At 45.0% G+C, this 17,354-nt stretch overlaps 1 protein-coding gene and 1 long non-coding RNA gene across 3 annotated transcripts in view; one reads left to right on the forward strand and one right to left on the reverse strand.

Annotated features, from left to right (window-relative positions):
* Window positions 1-17,354, reverse strand: part of LOC138986844 (uncharacterized) — a 38,481-nt gene continuing 21,127 nt past the window's right edge. The window contains exons 2-3 of the long non-coding RNA XR_011463465.1: window positions 5,765-6,077; window positions 1-172 (exon numbers count right to left, since the gene is read on the reverse strand). This is a non-coding gene — a long non-coding RNA (uncharacterized lncRNA). The remainder of the gene's footprint in view (window positions 173-5,764; window positions 6,078-17,354) is intronic.
* Window positions 5,209-14,943, forward strand: G6PC1 (glucose-6-phosphatase catalytic subunit 1). Of its 2 annotated transcripts, XM_070366826.1 has the most exons (6): window positions 5,209-5,940; window positions 8,765-8,874; window positions 10,090-10,095; window positions 11,318-11,340; window positions 11,953-12,068; window positions 14,432-14,447. In XM_070366826.1, exons 1-6 carry the CDS (start codon window positions 5,711-5,713, stop codon window positions 14,445-14,447), a joined length of 501 nt encoding a protein of 166 aa, XP_070222927.1. In that variant the 5' UTR covers window positions 5,209-5,710. The 2 variants fall into 2 exon arrangements, with proteins under 2 accessions (XP_070222927.1, XP_005909234.2); XM_005909172.3 differs by lacking the exon at window positions 10,090-10,095 and having other exon boundaries at window positions 11,235-11,340; window positions 14,432-14,943.

Raw genomic sequence — 17,354 nt, forward strand, 5'->3', positions numbered from 1 at the left:
CTGGGAACCATATTCAATACCTTTTAATAACCTATGGAGGTGGAGGTTTAGTCGCTAAGTCATGTCCAACTCTTGCGACCCTATGGACTGTAGCCTGTAGTCTGTACCCTATGGACTGTAGTCTGGCTCCTCTGTCTATGAGATTCTCCAGGCAAGAATACTGGAAGATAATCTGAAAAAAAGGACACACATAAATATATTTATAACAGAATCACTTTGCTGTATACCCGAAATGCTGTAAATCAACCATACTTCAGTGCAGAAAAATTCCCCAAAAAAGATATGAACACGTTTATCTTTTTCCTTCTGTAATAATGAATTATTTGCTTCTATCAAATAAAAGTCAGGCACTACATCATTGGAGCTACTTTCAAATGAGCACCCAAAACTCAGAGAATGTTAAAACAAAGGTGGGTGAGTATCAAGTCACAAGAGTGAAACTCAGAGAACTCTAGTGACTTGGTTGAGGTCACACAGCTCTTTAATCATTCTCTTTTTTTTTTTTTTCCTTTTAATATTAGTGATGGCAATGGGGGAAGGACAGTCTCCTGGATTGCCTGCTATAAGCTTGAGAATGTTTCTGAGTCTTCTTAGGGAAACCAAGATGCTCTTTCTGCCCCATACCCACCTCCTCCCCCATCCCCTACCTCACTTCACTCCCCATCAGGCTGAGCTAGGACTTCACAACTGATGTGAAGTCAATTTCCTCCCTTCCTTTAGTTCTTCCAAAGAATTCATGAGTTGAAGCAAAGAGGAATGCAGGTCAGGATTGGATCCTTAGCTGGAGTCACCCTTCCCGTCTCCCCTCAGCCAGCTCCTCTTTGACTCTGGAGTACAGACTAAGACAAAGAAGAAAATGAACTTTTTCCTAATAGTCCCAACCACTTTTTTAGAGCTTTCCTTCCTTTGCTTCTGCCTCTGCCATGCAACGTCAACAAAATTTAACTCCTGGCAAGAAGGATGGAATTTGACAGATAGAATGTGTCCCGGATGCTGGGGTGGTTTGGCACCACCAAGGGGCTGATGGAGAATGGGAGAAGTGTCTACCCTCTGGTGGTAAGTGAACTAGTTGACCGTTTGTGAAAACAGGATAATCTCTGGAGGGAACAATAGCTTCTTTGGGAGGGGAAGGGGTTTAAGGAAGAGGGAGGAGAGGGAAAAAATGATCAGTCTGTACTTCCCATAATGGCTTGGATTGTTAGGGGAAACACTGACTGAAACCGCCCACCATGGCCAGGCACAATAGTAACCATTTGCATGAATAATTTTATAACAGGAAGTCTTGGTCAGGAACACAGAACTAACAAGCCACCACCAACCAGAAGAATTCGGGAAAGGTCAAAGGGGGACACCACGTGTCTACCAACCTCCCAGAATCCTCCTTGCTGGAATCCATCTTGGATGTGCGACATGTACACCATCAGGAAGGACCCTGAGTCAGAATGATTGACCAGAGACAACCCAGAAACTAATCCCATTACCATAAAACCCCCTAGACTGTGAGCCATGTGACAGAGCTGTTCTCTTGGGTCCCCTTGTCCTGCTGCTCTCAACCTGGGTGCCTCTTCCCAGTAAAGTCTCTTGCTTTGTCAGCACATTCGTCTCCTTGGACAACTCATTTCTGAGTGTTAGACAAGAGCCTGCTCCTGTTCCCTGGAAAGGGTCTCCCTTCCTGCAACAGGATGATTCATTTGATTTTGGTAGAAGGCAGACCCTGAGGTGACAAGAGGTAGGTAATGAGCCAAAGATTCTTAACTGTTTACTGTGAAGCTAGCGCCCTGCAGCATTTTTCTGTGGACAAAATGTCCAGCTCATCCTGAGACATGAACCACGCTTCCCCAACCTGGTCAATAGATGCACAGTTCAAGGTCCTGCAGCTGAACTTTCCCACCGTGCTGGAGATAAGTCAGCCATTTTCACTGGCTAACAATGATTAACCCACCTCTCCCTCCACCTGTTTTTACCAACATGTTTTTGTAAAAAAAAAAAAAAAAATCTGGGTCACTCACATCAAAGGTAACGGCAGCTGATCCAGCCAATTTCTGTCTGCCCCTCAACCCCACCCCCACCCCATGCCCCCACCACTGATCACTTTGGTAAGAAAAAAAGCACCTGAAAAGAAATTTGGTGGAGTGGGAGGAGAGTTCTTATTTTATTTTATTTTGGCTACACTGGGTCTTCATTGCTGCACACGGGCTTTCTTTTGCACAGGCTTAATTGCCCTGAGGCATGTAGGATTTTAGTTCCCCAATCAGGGATCAAACCTGCATCCCCTGCGTTGGAAGGCGAAGTCCTAACCACTGAACCACCAGGGAAGTCCCAAGAAATTAAAAAAAAAAAAATTGTACGTCTTGTGGTTACAGCTGTCACCCTTCAGAGACATCTACATTGTTACTCAAAGCCTTGGAGTGAAGCTGGGTTTGGCCTCCCTGCTACAACGTGCAGACAAGATCCATTCTAGTGATCATAGCTGAGCAGAAAGGCAGCTCCTTTCTCAATAGGACCTAGAGCCCCAGCCACTAGAGAGGATTTGGCTGTAGATAAAGTCACCATCTCTTTTTGTTAATAAATGTAATTTCTGGATGAGATGCATGGTCACTTATGGCTCCTTCCCTTTTGCTTTCCTGTCAGCAAAGAAACTTGTCTGAGTGAATGAGTCAACCTTGCTCTGGGAAGAAGGTGCCAGATACACTGGAACCAGCTGCTCTTAGTTAACGGCAGACCAGACTGTACTTTCTGGAAACTTGCCTTCATGTTCTTCCCAAACCAAGATCTCCAAGCCTCTGAATTTCTGTTTGTGCAGAGAGTGCCTGGGGAGTGCCCAGCTAATGTGCCTGGTGAAGAGGGAGGGACCTGTATAATTTTCCATCTTCACTGTTTCCTAGACTCAGCAGTTGTTTCCCCAGAGAGCATTACGAAGCCTTGAGTTACTAAACTAAATCTTGTCATACTATTTAGCTAAACTAAATCTTGTCATATTATTTGTATGACTTTGAAGCTCCTTAATAAATTAACATTTATGTTCCAAAAAACCCAAAAGTCTTGAGCCATCTCTGCCAAGGACAAAATAATAGGGAACTCACTGACATTTGTATAAATGGATTCTGTTTTCATCAAAGTATGCTGCACTGGACATAGTTAAGTAAATGGCTTCCCTGCCCCGCTAGAGATGGTGTGGAAATCCCTGAGGACAGCCGGGATTTAACTCTGAATTCCTCAGAGAGCCAGGCATGGTGCTTTGCTCAATAAATGCTTGTTGCATTAAACTGGAGAACTTCTTGAAAGATGCCAGAAGCTGGAGGGAGATGATGGAATCCTCTCTCTGGAGATAGTTCTTTAAATGAGAGAATTCTCACCGAAACCTCCAGCCACTCAAATGCTTTTTCTGCTGTATTCACCACAAATAGTCACAAGTCCCTGGAGGATTTGAAAGCTCCCAATTTTTCTCTTCAGTCAGCTTTCTAGCAGCCTCAAGTTCTTGGGCTGGGGGCCTCACCTCTTTCTGCACCTGATAAAAATTTGCTGGAGGCAGCAGGAAGGGGTTGGAAGTTAGAAAAGTAGAGACCAGCAAATAGTCTCATGATGTAGGCAATTGCTCCAGACAAGAGAGTCACCCTGCCAGGCAGGCAGCCTGTCAGAAAGACTCCCCAACTGCCCTGTGTGCCCAGAATGGGATATCAGCTCCATCTGCCCTCCTTATCAACAGGCTCACACTCCCTGAGTTTCCCCCAGAAGATAGGGCTCTCCCCTGGCTCCCCATATGCTGAGCACGTGATGGCACCGTGCCCAACTCAGGTACTCTGGCTCCTCGCAGCCGGCGGAGGTTGGAGACCCAGATAGTGCCTCTGAATATGTTGTCAGAGCATCTGCCCAACTTGCCCTTGTCTCACCTCTGACCATAGAAACTTCAGTCCTGAGGGATCATTGCAGTAGATACTCAGTACTTTCTAGGAAGGCTTATCTGGTTAGAGGGAGGGGATCACCTCTTCTGTGGGGCCTGCTCCCTGTGACCTGGCAGTCCCGATAGTGCAGAACACCCTCCCCCTCAACACCACAAGGACACCCATCATTTGGAGCCCACTCACTGCCACCAACACCACCATTACTCCAGCTCTCCCTGCAAGGGGTGGCAGGATAGGGATGCTTGGACCAGCAGAGACAGTAGAGTCAAAGGCAGTTAAATTCTGCTGGAGCTGAGGAGGAGCCCAGAGGGGTGGGAATGAGACTCCAGATCATAACTCCTGGATGAGGTTTTAATCATTTCCAGCATGGAATGTGGTCAACCTTTGCTACAAACTCATTTGCTCTGAGTTTCTTTTCCCTGTCCCCGAACTACCCCTTACAAAGCAACTGTGGACTTACTAAGGGAGAATTCAGGTGGATTTTAACAAGTTTTATTCTCACCGGCTCTTATCCTTGAAAATGCATCAGTCTGTCACCTGACTCAGACCCTGCTCTCTTCAGTCCTAGGTCATGTGAGTGTGAGGTTTTGGTCTCTATGCTGATGCAGGGTGGTTTCTGCCTGTAGGGGTGAGCAGGCAGCATTGCTTCGCATAACTTGGTGTATTTTACTTTATTTCTTGTCTACATCCATGGCTATAACAGTACTGTATTGACTTCTTGGTGATTATGCTTATCTATCTATCTGTATATATCCAAGTACAAATGAAAGAAAACTCAAAGTACAAAGCCCTTTCCAGAGTCCCAGTCCCCAGTTTGCTTGTGATTTTATTTAGAACTATTTATTCATTGTATGGGCTTCCCAGGTAGCTGAGGAGACTCGGGTTCAATCCCTGGGTTGGGAAGATCCCCTGGAGAAGGAAATGGCAACCTACTCCAGTATTCTTGCCTAGGAAATCCCATGGAAGAAGGAGCCTTATGGGCTACAGTCCATGGAGTCACAAAGAGTCAGATACAACTTAGTGACTAAGCAGCAGCAGCAGCAGCAGTTCATCATACTGTTTTTCACTGAGCCACCGCGCACACACACATGCACTCTATTGCTTATACTTATGTGTTAAAACCCCAAAGGTCCTCACTTTAAGGACGTTAAATGAATTAATCAGTGCATTCAAAGATGATTATTTTCTGGACCTAAGAGATACAGAGCCAATACTGGAAAGAGGGTTTGATCTCCCAAAATCAGAGACATTTTCCAGATCCTAGTGAAATTCAGAAATGTCCAGCAATGTGACAGTCCCCACTACAATAGAACTTATTATATTTTAAAATTTAACTATTTAAAAGTTGAATTGCTAGAGCACCAAGACTTTTCTTTGTTCCCAAATAAGTGCAATTGCAGACGGGAAGTCAGACATCTTTGCAAGAACCATGGCAGATTTAGACTCTGTCCTGTGTCTCTGGCCAGGTTTCAGAACCAGGAGGGCAACCCCTTGTACCGTCAAGCAGCCATGCCAAAGTTAATAATTGGCTGTGCCAGCCCATGGCTGATCAGGCTGTTTTTGTGTGCCTGTTTTTCTATTTTACGTAAATCACACTTTACGTGTTTGCATCAACCTAGTGGTGATGCACCTTTGATCAATAGATTTTAGACAAAAGTGGTTTTTGAGTCCAAAGATCAGGGCTGGGTTGGCCTGCAGACTGGATACAGGGTGTATAAAACAGAGGCAAGGCACAGGCTGATAGCAGAGCAATCACCACCCAGTCTGAAATAACTGCAAGGGCACAGCCGAAGGCTTCCTGAGTGAGGATGGAGAAGGGAATGAACGTTCTACATGACTTTGGGATCCAGTCAACACACTACCTCCAGGTGAATTACCAGAACTCCCAGGATTGGTTCATCTTGGTGTCTGTGATTGCAGATCTCAGGAATGCCTTTTATGTCCTCTTCCCCATTTGGTTCCATCTTCGAGAAGCGGTGGGCATCAAACTCCTCTGGGTAGCTGTGATTGGAGATTGGCTCAACCTCGTCTTTAAGTGGTGAGTAAGAGCCGGACAAAGAGGAAATCAGCAAGGAAAGAGGCTGGCATTGTCTTTGGAAATGTCTGTCCATCAGAAGTTGCTTTTTCATGCTATTCATGCAATTGTAGTTTACTCCCCTCCTGTCTCTGGATCCTCTATAGAAAGAGAGAAGACAGAAAACCCTGTCAGTGAGTGAAGATACAGGAAAGACTAATATGGATGGAAGGCCAGCTAGACCTAGTGAATTATAGGCTATAAGCAAAGAAATGCCATTTTTCTGTTTGCTTGTTTTTGTGTTTTTTGTTTGTTTTTCTGGCTGCTCTGGGTCTTGGTGGCTGTGTGCAGGGTTTCTAAAGTTGGAGAGAGCAGGGGCTACTCTCTAGTTGGGATGCATGGGCTTCTTGTTGTAGCAGCTTCCCTTATTGTGGTGCACGGGCTCTAGAGCTCAGGCTTCAGTAATTCTGGCGCATGGGTTTAGTTGCTTTGCAGCATGTGGGATCTTCCCGGAGCAGGGATCAAACCCGTGTCCCCTGCATTGGCAGGTGAATTCTTAACCAATGGACTACCAGGGAAGTCTGAAACTCTGTTTTATTACTTTGAAGCAGCATAGGTGACACAAAGATAGAAGGAAGAAAGATGAGGTATGAAAAAAGGAAGCAGGCAATTTCAAAACCCGTTGTGTGAGGTCATGAAAAGCAATTCAGAGACCTCTCTTGTTCAGCCATCTTTATGTCTTGGGCAACTCAGAGCAACTCTCTGAGTTTCTGTTTTATAATCTGTAAACCTAGATTATCTCTGGGATCTTAATAATTACTATAGTTATCAACAATTGTTGATCCTGTAGTATGTGCCAGGCCACATGCTAAGCACTTTTTTATAGGGTATTACTAGTAAGAGCGGAGAAGGCAATGGCACCCCACTCCAGTACTCTTGCCTGGAAAATCCTATGGACGGAGTAGCCTGGTAGGCTGCAGTCCATGGGGTCACTGAGGGTCGGGCACGACTGAGCGACTTCACTTTCACTTTTCACTTTCATGCACTGGAGAAGGAAATGGCAACCCACTCCAGTGTTCTTGCCTGAAGAATCCCAGGGATGGGGGAGCCTGGTGGGCTGCCGTCTATGGGGTTGCACAGAGTCGGACATGACTGAAGTGACTTAGCAGCAGCAGTAAGACTAAGGCACTGAGTTAAGTGACTACAAAAACACAGGTAGTAAATGTCAGAGTAAGGATTCAAGCCCAGGCAGGCTGACTTCATACGCAAGGCTCTAAAGAATTATGTTATATCCAGTGCTAATAAACTGACTTTCAAAAGGTAAAGAAGCCCCAATTTTAGTATTTGCCAATTTCTACTGTGTCTGTTATCCCATTATGACCACTTCCAAGCTATCAATGGGTCTGGCTTGAAAAAACCCTGAATATTTTACAACTGTTAGCCAGTACCAGTTGACTCCAACACATCACTGTTTTGGTCTCTATTTCTTCATGTAGAAAATGAACAGTTTGGACCAGCTGCCCTCAGAGACTTTTACCATCCCTAAAATTATCTTTGTTCACTGTCAGGTGCTTCTTAAGATCTCTTCTAGCTTTAATTTTCTTTGGCCATAAACAAGAAAAGTCTTGAACATTGTTATTGGGCTCAGAAGCCCAAGGCATACTGACGGGATTCTGAAATTTCTGTTGAAAAACCTACCAAGTTTTGTCTATAACTTCCATTTTCTCTAACTTGGTAGAGGTCAGAGTTAGTGGCTGTCGCCAGTTTTAGTGAGAAGTCACTATTCCTCCACTGCAGAGCAAAAGAAGCATCCTGACTGACCCTTCACACCTGTTTCCACAACGAAAAACATGCTTTCAAAGGGGAAGTGGTTGATCTGAGATATTCTGTTTCAAAGCCGGAGGATACAAAACAAGCAAATAGTAGCTATGTATGTCCTTACAGAAAGTGATTCTGATGGAAATAGAGACCACAAGGGAGGCTTGTCCTTGGGGCTCGGGCTCAGTCTCTGAAGTCCGGAAGAAACCCAAGACTTTGGAGGCCTGAAGAAATGAGCTGTAGGATACGCAAATCCAAGGCGCAAACTGTAGTCCCTAGGCATCCTTCTAGGGCAAATTCTTCTCAGGGTTAAAAAAAAAAAAAAGTTACATAGCTGCTGTTAATCTGCCTGCCAATACAGGAGCCTCAGGAGATCTAGGTTCTATCCTTAGGTCAGGAAGATCTCCTCGAGAAGGAAACAGAAACCCACTCCATTATTTTTGACTGAGAAATCCCATGGACAGAGGAACCTGGAGGGCTACAGTCTATGGAGTCACAAGAGTGGGACACGACTTACCAACTAAACCACCAGTGAAAGGGAAGTCGCTCAGTCGTGTCCGACTCTTTGCGACCCCATAGACTGTAGCCTAGCAGGCTCCTCTGTCCATGGGATTTTCCAGGCAATAGTACTGGAGTGGATTGCCATTTCCTTCTCCAGGGGATCTTCCCAACCCAAGGCTTGAACCCGGGTCTCCCGCATTGTAGACAGACGCTTTACCATCTGAGCCACCAGGGAATTCCTAGCTGCTGTTAATATGGTTTTGAGGATATGGGATTTATTTATTTATGTTTGAATAAATAATACCTCCAAAGGCAAAATTCACAAGTTCTGTAAAGGATGCTCCATAAATGTCTCCCTCCCTCCCTCCCTCCTGCATTTCCCTAACAGCTCAGTTCCCCTTCTTGGAGGGGCTCGTGTTCTGGGTTGGATCTTATGGATCTTCTCCTTGAGCTACGCTCTCTTGAAGCTGTGGCGTCGGGCCAAAGCATTCCTTCAGTAACTCCAGACCCTCGTTCTGCTTTTTCACAGGATTCTCTTTGGACAGCGCCCATACTGGTGGGTTTTGGATACCGACTACTACAGCAACACCTCGGCACCGCTGATAAAGCAGTTCCCGGTCACCTGTGAGACCGGCCCAGGTGAGAGGCCCAGCCCTCATCCAGACAGAAGCTGGGTGGGCCGTGCCCACTGTGGACACCTGGTAACATTCGTGCTGGATGAAGCTGTCTTTGAAGGGGACGTGCACAGAGCCACTCCTTCAAGCTCTGGTCATGGTCTTGGATTTGGTACAACTCCATCTGAATTCACTTGCAGCCAGGCCTTCCAGAATAGCCTGTGACTGCCAGTTTGGAATCTGCCTAATGTTTTCAGAACAGAAATTGCTAGTTCAGAGAGGCAAGGGCTCCCTCACAGACAAAGGGCTCATGAGAGTAACTGTGCTGTGGCCCTTTGTCCAGGAAGGGAACATGGTAGAGGCCTGAGCCCCTGGTCATCCTTTCCAGAAGTCTGGCCAGGGAGATGTGTCTTCCCCAGCTGATCGTTCAGTCCCATACCCTATCTGTACTTTACTAGTTACACCCAGACAGGCATTGTTCAGCCAAATTATAGATTTCATTTTTCAGTAAAAAAAAGGAATATTCAACCCCTCCGCTCCCCTACAGGTCTCAGTGTTAGTATCCTAAACTCAGGGGCCCTATCCCTGATTCCCAGACTAGGGCATTGCCCTTGGTTATTTGTTTACACGAAACCTCGATTCACTGTAGAGTATATTCACTCATTCAAATGTTATTTATTTAGTATCTGTACCAAACATTGTTCTAGGCACTTGAAATGCCTCAATGAATAAAACAAAGATCCCTACCCTTGGGAATTCCCTGGTGGTTCAATGGTTCAGCACTTCACTCGGCGCTTTCACTGTGGGTGGGTGCTCAGTTGCTCAGTCATGTCCAGCTCTTTGCGACCAGCTCTTTGGACTGTAGCCCGCTAGGCTCCTCTGTCCATGAAATTTTCCAGGCAGGAATACTGGAATGAGTTGCCATTTCCTCCTCCAGGGGATCTTCCCAACCCAGGAATCAAACCCGAGTCTCCTTAGGCTCCTGCATTGGCAGCCAGATTCTTTACCACTGAGCCATCTGGGAAGCCCTCCCTGTGGTGGCTCAGGTTCAGTCTCTGGAACTAAGATCCCACAAGCTGTGTGGTGCAGCTTAAAAAAAAAAGGCTCCTACTCTTGTGGAGCTTATATTTGAATGAGATGTGTGTGTGTGTGCGAGAGAGAGAGAGAGAGAGATAAAAAATCATAATACACAAGTAAAATATTTAGGATATTAGAAGAAGGAGGAGGATGAGGAAGAAAGGCAAGGGTTTATGTGGGGTTCCCTGGAAAGCAGACTCAGATGGAGATCAGCACACAGGAGGTGCTACACTCGAGAGCAGTACTTGTGGAAGGAAGGGATGGAAGCCACCTGGGCAGAAGTCTAATTGCCATTCAGTCTCAGCTAACCCCATAGGAGCTCTGAATTGATTCAAGGGGACCAGGTCTTATACCCCAATAGAGATGAGTGATTGGGTGCAGGATCCCCCCCAGGAAAGGGTAGTAATAGAGATGAGTGATTGGGTGCAGGGTCCCCCCAGGGAAAGGGTAGTTTTGATCAAGATGGCTCTCATCAGCCCAGGGCAATGTCCAGTGAAGTCTGAGCACTGAGAGCCACCTGCAACCACACTCTCAACAACAGAAAGGAAAAATAAATTCTTTAGTCCAGAAAAGGATCCTGTGGCACAGGGCCCTCCACCTTTCAGGAAAAGGAGACTAGGAATAGCAATTGGATGCAGTGTTAAATAGAGTGGTCAGGGAAGGACTCACTGAGAAGGAGAAATCTGTGCAAAAACTTGAAGGAGGCGAGAGAATTAGCCAATAAATCCTGGAGGAAGAGGTGTCTGGATAGAAAGACCAATGTCACAGACACTGAGGAGGAAGTGTGTTTCAAGGAGAGCAATGAGGCCAGCACAGCCAGAGCTGAGTGAGCAAAGAGAGTAGAAGAGAGGTAATGGAGGGCAGATCGATTTGCAATTATATACCCAGCAGGCTGGTTCTGTGTGTAATCTCTAGACTGTATATAGCCTGTATAATCTCAAGAGCTGAGGCTTTCTCTGACTGTGCCACACACTGTTCTCCCAGAGCCTAGCACATTGCTGGTCATGTAGTAGGAGCTTAATAGGTATGTGGTACATAGATAACTAAATAGGTAAATGAATGGATGGCAGGATGGGTAGATGGGTGGAAGGATGGATGGGTGGATGGATAATTGAATCAATGGATGAAAAGATAGATGGCTGGCTGGATGGATGTAAAGATGGATAGATGTCTGGCTGGATAGATGGATGAAAAGATGGAAGGAAGGATGAATGGATGGATGGATGGATAGATGATGCCCCCTAGCAATCTCCCAGATGAAGATTTTTCAGCTTTGGTTCATTCATTCATCTCTTTCCTATTCTTTAGGGAGTCCCTCTGGCCATGCCATGGGTACAGCAGGTGTATACTATGTGATGGTCACATCCACCCTCTCTATCTTTCGTGGAAAGAAAAAGCCAACCTACAGATTTCGGTAAGAACTCAGCTCTGGGTTATGGGTGGTGGATGGCAGGAGGTGTCTCTGTAGCGGACATACCGCTTGCTCTTCCTCCATGCCCTCTGCCCACCTCATGCCTTGGGGTGGTACTAAAAAGAGTTGTGGCATTTCTGCCAGGAGTAAACATTAGAGTCACAGAATGTTAGGGGTAGAAGGGACCCATATGGGCAACATCTAATTTTAGAGATCAGGAACAAGGCCTAACAGAAGAGGGCTTTCTCAAGATCAGCTAGTGAGGAAGAAGCAGGCGGTAAATAAAAGCCCATTTCCGTACCAAACATTGGGATGCCCCATCCAGGTTGAAATAAACAAAGAAGCAGAAGACACTATTTTTATGGGGAATTCTGAGTATGCAGCCACTGAGCAAATTCTTCATTATGAAACATAAAATAGAGGTTGAAATTCACATACACAGGGGTTCACCACTTGCCACGGCTATCTTTGAAATTTTGAGTACAGTCTTCAACTTACAAAAAATTCCGCTAACACAACCTGAGTTTGCCAGGCTCCAGTGTTGCTGCTGAGGCTATTCTTTTTGGTGAAGGATCTATATTTTGGATTTTCTTATGACTGCCTTTTCTGTCGCAGGTGCTTGAATGTCATGTTGTGGTTGGGATTCTGGGTCGTGCAACTGAATGTCTGCCTGTCACGAATCTACCTTGCTGCTCATTTTCCCCATCAAGTTGTTGCTGGAGTCTTGTCAGGTACCAACTGCTCTGGTTCCCTCCCTCCAACCCCCACCTATACCATTCCTTCCTGATCAGGCCAAAATGCCAGTATTCTAGCCATGTTCTGTGTATAATCAATACCGTTAGTATTTTAGTGGGTTGGAAGTCAAGGGTGGGCAATTTAAGTGACTTATTTCTATGGGAGTGCCCAGATATACACAATTAAGTGTGCTTCAGAAAAATGACAAGACAGCAAATTAACTCACCCAGTTGACTTTGCCTAAAATCGCTGAGATATTTTTACATTCTTTATTTCTTACAGCTCTTCAATTGGAAGTGGGCCCTAGGTTAGGGTTAAGAAAACCTATCAAATTTAACAAATTAACACAATGTTCTTGGAAAGCTCTTTATTTAAATAAACTCATTTGCAAACCTAATAGATACCCACAGCTGGACTTTATTATAGGGTCTGTGTTTCAAATATGTTGTTTTCTTAGATCCAGCTAATAAGGGGCAGAAAAGACTTAGGTAAGCTAAGTGTAAGAAACAATTTCTTGACTTTGTGGGAAACACTGGAATACAAGACCTTAGGGGAAATGTGGAATTTTTCCCCTGGAGACCTGAAAAAGCAGAGGAGAGCAGCATTCACATAGCATGTTGAGAACAAGAAAAATGATGACTTCCTGGCAACTATGAAATTAACACAGCATTATAGCACTGGGTTCCATGTTTGAGGAAGAGCCTGGAAGTTCATGTTACATGAAAGATCTGAGAAAGTTTAAGTCAGAAAGAAGAATAACTATCTTTATTCTTTGAGTTCCCAATCTGTTTTGTCCAGTCTTTTCCACCAGTTTATTATTTTTAAATTGAAGTATAGTTGATGTACAATATCATGTTAGTTTCAGGTGTACAGCAGAGTGATTCAGTATATATATGTATTTCTTTTCAGATTCTTTTCCCTTATAGGTTATTATAAAGTACTGAGTAGAGTTCCCTGTACTGTATCAGTTCAGTTCAGTTCAGTCGCTCAGTCGTGTCCGACTCTTTGCCACCCCATGAATCGCAGCACACCAGGCCTCCCTGTCCATTACCAACTCCCAGAGTTTACCCAAACTCATGTCCGTCGAGTCGGTGATGACATCCAGCCATCTCATCCTCTGTCGTCCCCTTCTCCTCCTGCCCCCAGTCCCTTCCAGCATCAGGGTCTTTTCCAATGAGTCAACTCTTCGCATGAGATGGCCAAAGTATTGGAGTTTCAGCTTCAGCATCAGTCCTTCCAATGAACACCCAGGACTGGTCTCCTTTAGGATGGACTGGTTGGATCTCCTTGCAATCCAAGGGACTCTCAAGAGTCTTCTCCAACACCACAGATCAAAAGCATCAATTCTTCAGCACTCAGCTTTCTTCACAGTCCAACTCTCACATCCATACATGACCACTGGAAAAACCATAGCCTTGATTAGACAGACCTTTGTTGGCAAAGTAATGTTTCTGCTTTTGAATATGCTGTCTAGGTTGGTTATAACTTTCCTTCCAAGGAGTAAGAGTCTTTTAATTTCATGGCTGCAATCACCATCTGCAGTGATTTTGGAGCCCCCCAAAATAAAGTCTGACACTGTTTCCACTGTTTCCCCATCTATTTCCCATGAAGTGATGGGACCAGATGCCATGATCTTAGTTTCTGTGCTATATAGTAGGTCCTATATCTGTTTTATATATAGTAGTATGTATATGTTAATCCCAACCTCCTAATTTATCCCTCACCCCTAAGAATGAAAAAAAAAAAGTGAAAGTGATAGTCACTCAGCAGTGTCGACTCGTTGCAACCCTGTGGACTGTAGCCCACCAGGCTCTTCTGTCCATAATTCTCCAGACAAGAATACTGGAGTGGGTAGACATTCTCTTCTCCAGGGGATCTTCAAATGTGTTTAAATGTGTTAACAGAGGCTCTAGAGTTACTTACAAACTCCTGCAAAAAGAATTGAGATCTATCAGTTCAGTTCAGTCCAGTTGCTCAGTCGTGAGAGAGGTTTTAGCACAGCACAAATGATCAAATTCACGCGAAGATGAAATGAGCTGTCGAGTGGGAGTGAGCTCTCCATCCTTGAGGGTATTCAAACAGAGACAGGAGGACCACCCCTGACCCACCTCTCAACACAGGAAGTTTGCATGTGGTGGGAGGAAGTAAGTGGCATATCTCTTCCATCTCAAAGAATCTATGGCCGAGGACAGGCTGGAATCACACATGGGAAAAAAACAAAAGACCCTCTGATCTGGCTTCTGGGATTTAACTCCACAATGGTGGGACAGATGGCAGGTCACCCACTGCTCCAAACTCACCTCTAGCTGACGGGCCAGCATCTTCCCCAGTTCTCACGGTCATTCCTTTTTCCACTCAGGCATTGCGGTTGCTGAGACTTTCCGCCACATCCAGAGCATCTACAATGCCAGTCTCAAGAAGTACTTTCTCATCACCTGCTTCCTGTTCAGTTTCGCCATTGGATTTTACCTGCTGTTAAAGTGGCTGGGGGTCGACCTGCTGTGGACTCTAGAGAAAGCCAAGCGAAGGTGTGAGCGGCCGGAGTGGGTCCACATTGATACAACGCCCTTTGCCAGCCTCCTCAAGAATCTGGGGACCCTCTTTGGCTTGGGTCTGGCTCTCAACTCTAGCATGTACCGGGAGAGCTGCAAGGGCAAGCTCAGCAAGTGGTTTCCGTTTCGCCTCAGCTGCATCGTGGCCTCCCTCGTCCTCCTGCACCTCTTTGACTCTTTGAAACCCCCCTCCCAAATCGAGCTGATCTTCTATGTCCTGTCCTTCTGCAAGAGTGCAGCGGTGCCCCTGGCATCTGTCAGCCTCATCCCCTACTGCCTCGCCTGGGTGCTGGGCCAGCCCAACAAGAAGACTTTGTAAAGGGATGTGGAGCCTTCAGAATTAAAAGCCAATGACTCTGCCAAGGATTGAGGATGGTTAGGGCCTTCTGCCAGCCCATCATGGGGCCAGAGGTACTAGAGTCACCTCAGGTGGCCCCCTTTCCCCCTTTGCAATTCTAATTGTTTTGGGTGATGTTTTATTGAAAAACTAGAGAAAGCTTTTATTTGAGAAAGCCTTATTGGAAGGTGGATCATTCTGGATTGTTCCTGCAAAGGTCTGCTTTTTTTTCTGTCCAGTACAAAGGCAAGACTTCTTGGTAGTAGTAGTAGTTTAGTCTCTAAGTTATGTCCAGCTCTTGCAACCTCATAGACTGTATCCCACCAGGCTCCTCTGTCCATGGGATTCTCCAGGCAAGAATACTGGAGTGGGTTGCCATTTCCTTCTCCAGGGGATCTTCTCCACCCAGGAATCGAACCCTGGTCTCCGGCCTTGCAGGCAGATTCTTGACCAACTGAACTATGAGAGTAGGATCAGCTAGCTCATAATGCTAGGCTGGGAATCACAAGTGAATTTCCCTTTTTTTTTTTTTAAATGACAACATGTTTAATTTATAAAAGTTACCTTGCAGATATGGAATATGTTTATGCTAAGAGTAAGACACCACTAAAAAGTCAGTTCTTTCTTAAATCTTCTAGCTAACAACTGCATTTTCTACTCATGCTCATCATTACCCAGAAAAGGAGAAAGGAGCTGTGGATTTGGTAGGGAAAGGATTGATTAAGGAGGATTTTTTAATATCTTGCATACCCTGAAAATTGTATGTCAAACAATATCTTAATGACTTTGATTATATTTGAATCTTTAGGTAAAGGACTCTCAACAATGGGGGACAACTTCAAGTATAATTAATCAGTGGTTAGTGGAGTAATTCTGCTTGTATTTTTCTATTATATATCCATGGTCATTGTATTTACTGAGATTTCTGGATGGCTGTGGTGACCTGGATATTGTACTAGGTCAGAAACTTTGTACAAAGTCAGCTTATCCTCCATAACATTTAATCTTTCTCCTTACTAGCCCAGCTCTGCTTTCCCCAGAATTTCCAACTGATTTTACACCCATCCTGCTGAATCCTCAGATGCCTGAAGGCAACTCTGTAGTGGTGCTTTTGTATGTTTCAGTTAAGCTCTTAAATTTTAGGCAAAATGGCAAGGAGAGGGCCAGGATTCCTCTCTCCAGAAGGTCACTCCAATGTTACATTTGATTCCTGGAGGATAAATATGACTCCTTTCCATATCCGAAACCAATCAAGAGCACATTCTTGGAGGAAAAGCCAACTCCTCCTCCTTGCCTGTTCTCTAGTCTCAACTGATTTGCAGACTATGTTCTTTTAAAAAAAATGTTGAAGCCTATTTATTTGAGAGTACTTGTTTTTTCTACTAATTATATAGCTCACCATATATTATCATTCACACCAACCATCCTGGTCATAACATCTTTGCAAAGAAAAATATATACATGCAGTATTTTATTAAAACAACATTTTACTTAAGAATGAAGTCTTGTTGATTACTATATTTTAGAGGTAATGTGATCTGAAGCTTCTAATTCTGGCTCAGCTAAATTTCTAGCTCTTTCTCTATTTCCCTAAACAAATAATTTGGTTTCTGTGTACTTACATTTTCTTTTTGAAAAAGGAAGCTGTTTTGTCTTGGGTTGGGCCAGAAGTCCCAACAGGGCTTCAGAGAGTTGTAAAGTGTCAACAAGGACACAGGCAGAGTTGAGCATATCAACATAGGCACAATATCGTTGGCCAAGATGGAACGTTAGTTACCAGACCACAGCGCAGCACGAGTTGCTTTATGGGGTCAAACTGCAACTTGAGAGCAGACAGGCAGGATCACTACTGAACTAAGCAATCAGGGAATGTAAGTTGTACTAGCAGAATAAGGCTGAGCCAACTTGGGAGTTCTCCGGTTGCTCAGTGGTTAGGACCCTGGCACAGGTTCCATCCCTGGTCTGGAAACTGAGATCCCACACCCTGTGCAGTGTTGCCCAAAGGATTAAAAAAAAAAAAAAAAAAAGTCTGAACAGACTATGGAATCCAATATCCTGGTGTCAGCAAGGTTTTTGGTTACAGTTAAAGGAAGTCTGAACAGAGCAAGTTATAGCAGCAAAGGATGCTCAGAGATACTGAAAGTGTCGCTCCAGGATTTATTTCATCCTGGGTGCAGGGTCCCAACCTCCAAAAGCCTTGACTCACCAGCATAACTCTGGATCTACTGAGCGTGAGACCTGATCATTCATGTCAGAATGCTGGGGACTTCCCTGGTGGTCCAGTGGTTAAGAGTTTGCCCACCAATGCAGGGGACATGGGTTCAATCCCTGGTTTGGGAAGATCCCACATGCCTTGAGACAACCAAGCTGATGTACCACAATTACTGAGCCCA

The sequence above is a fragment of the Bos mutus genome, unplaced genomic scaffold (assembly GCF_027580195.1).
Source record: "Bos mutus isolate GX-2022 unplaced genomic scaffold, NWIPB_WYAK_1.1 CTG215, whole genome shotgun sequence".
NCBI classification, from domain to species: domain Eukaryota; kingdom Metazoa; phylum Chordata; class Mammalia; order Artiodactyla; family Bovidae; genus Bos; species Bos mutus.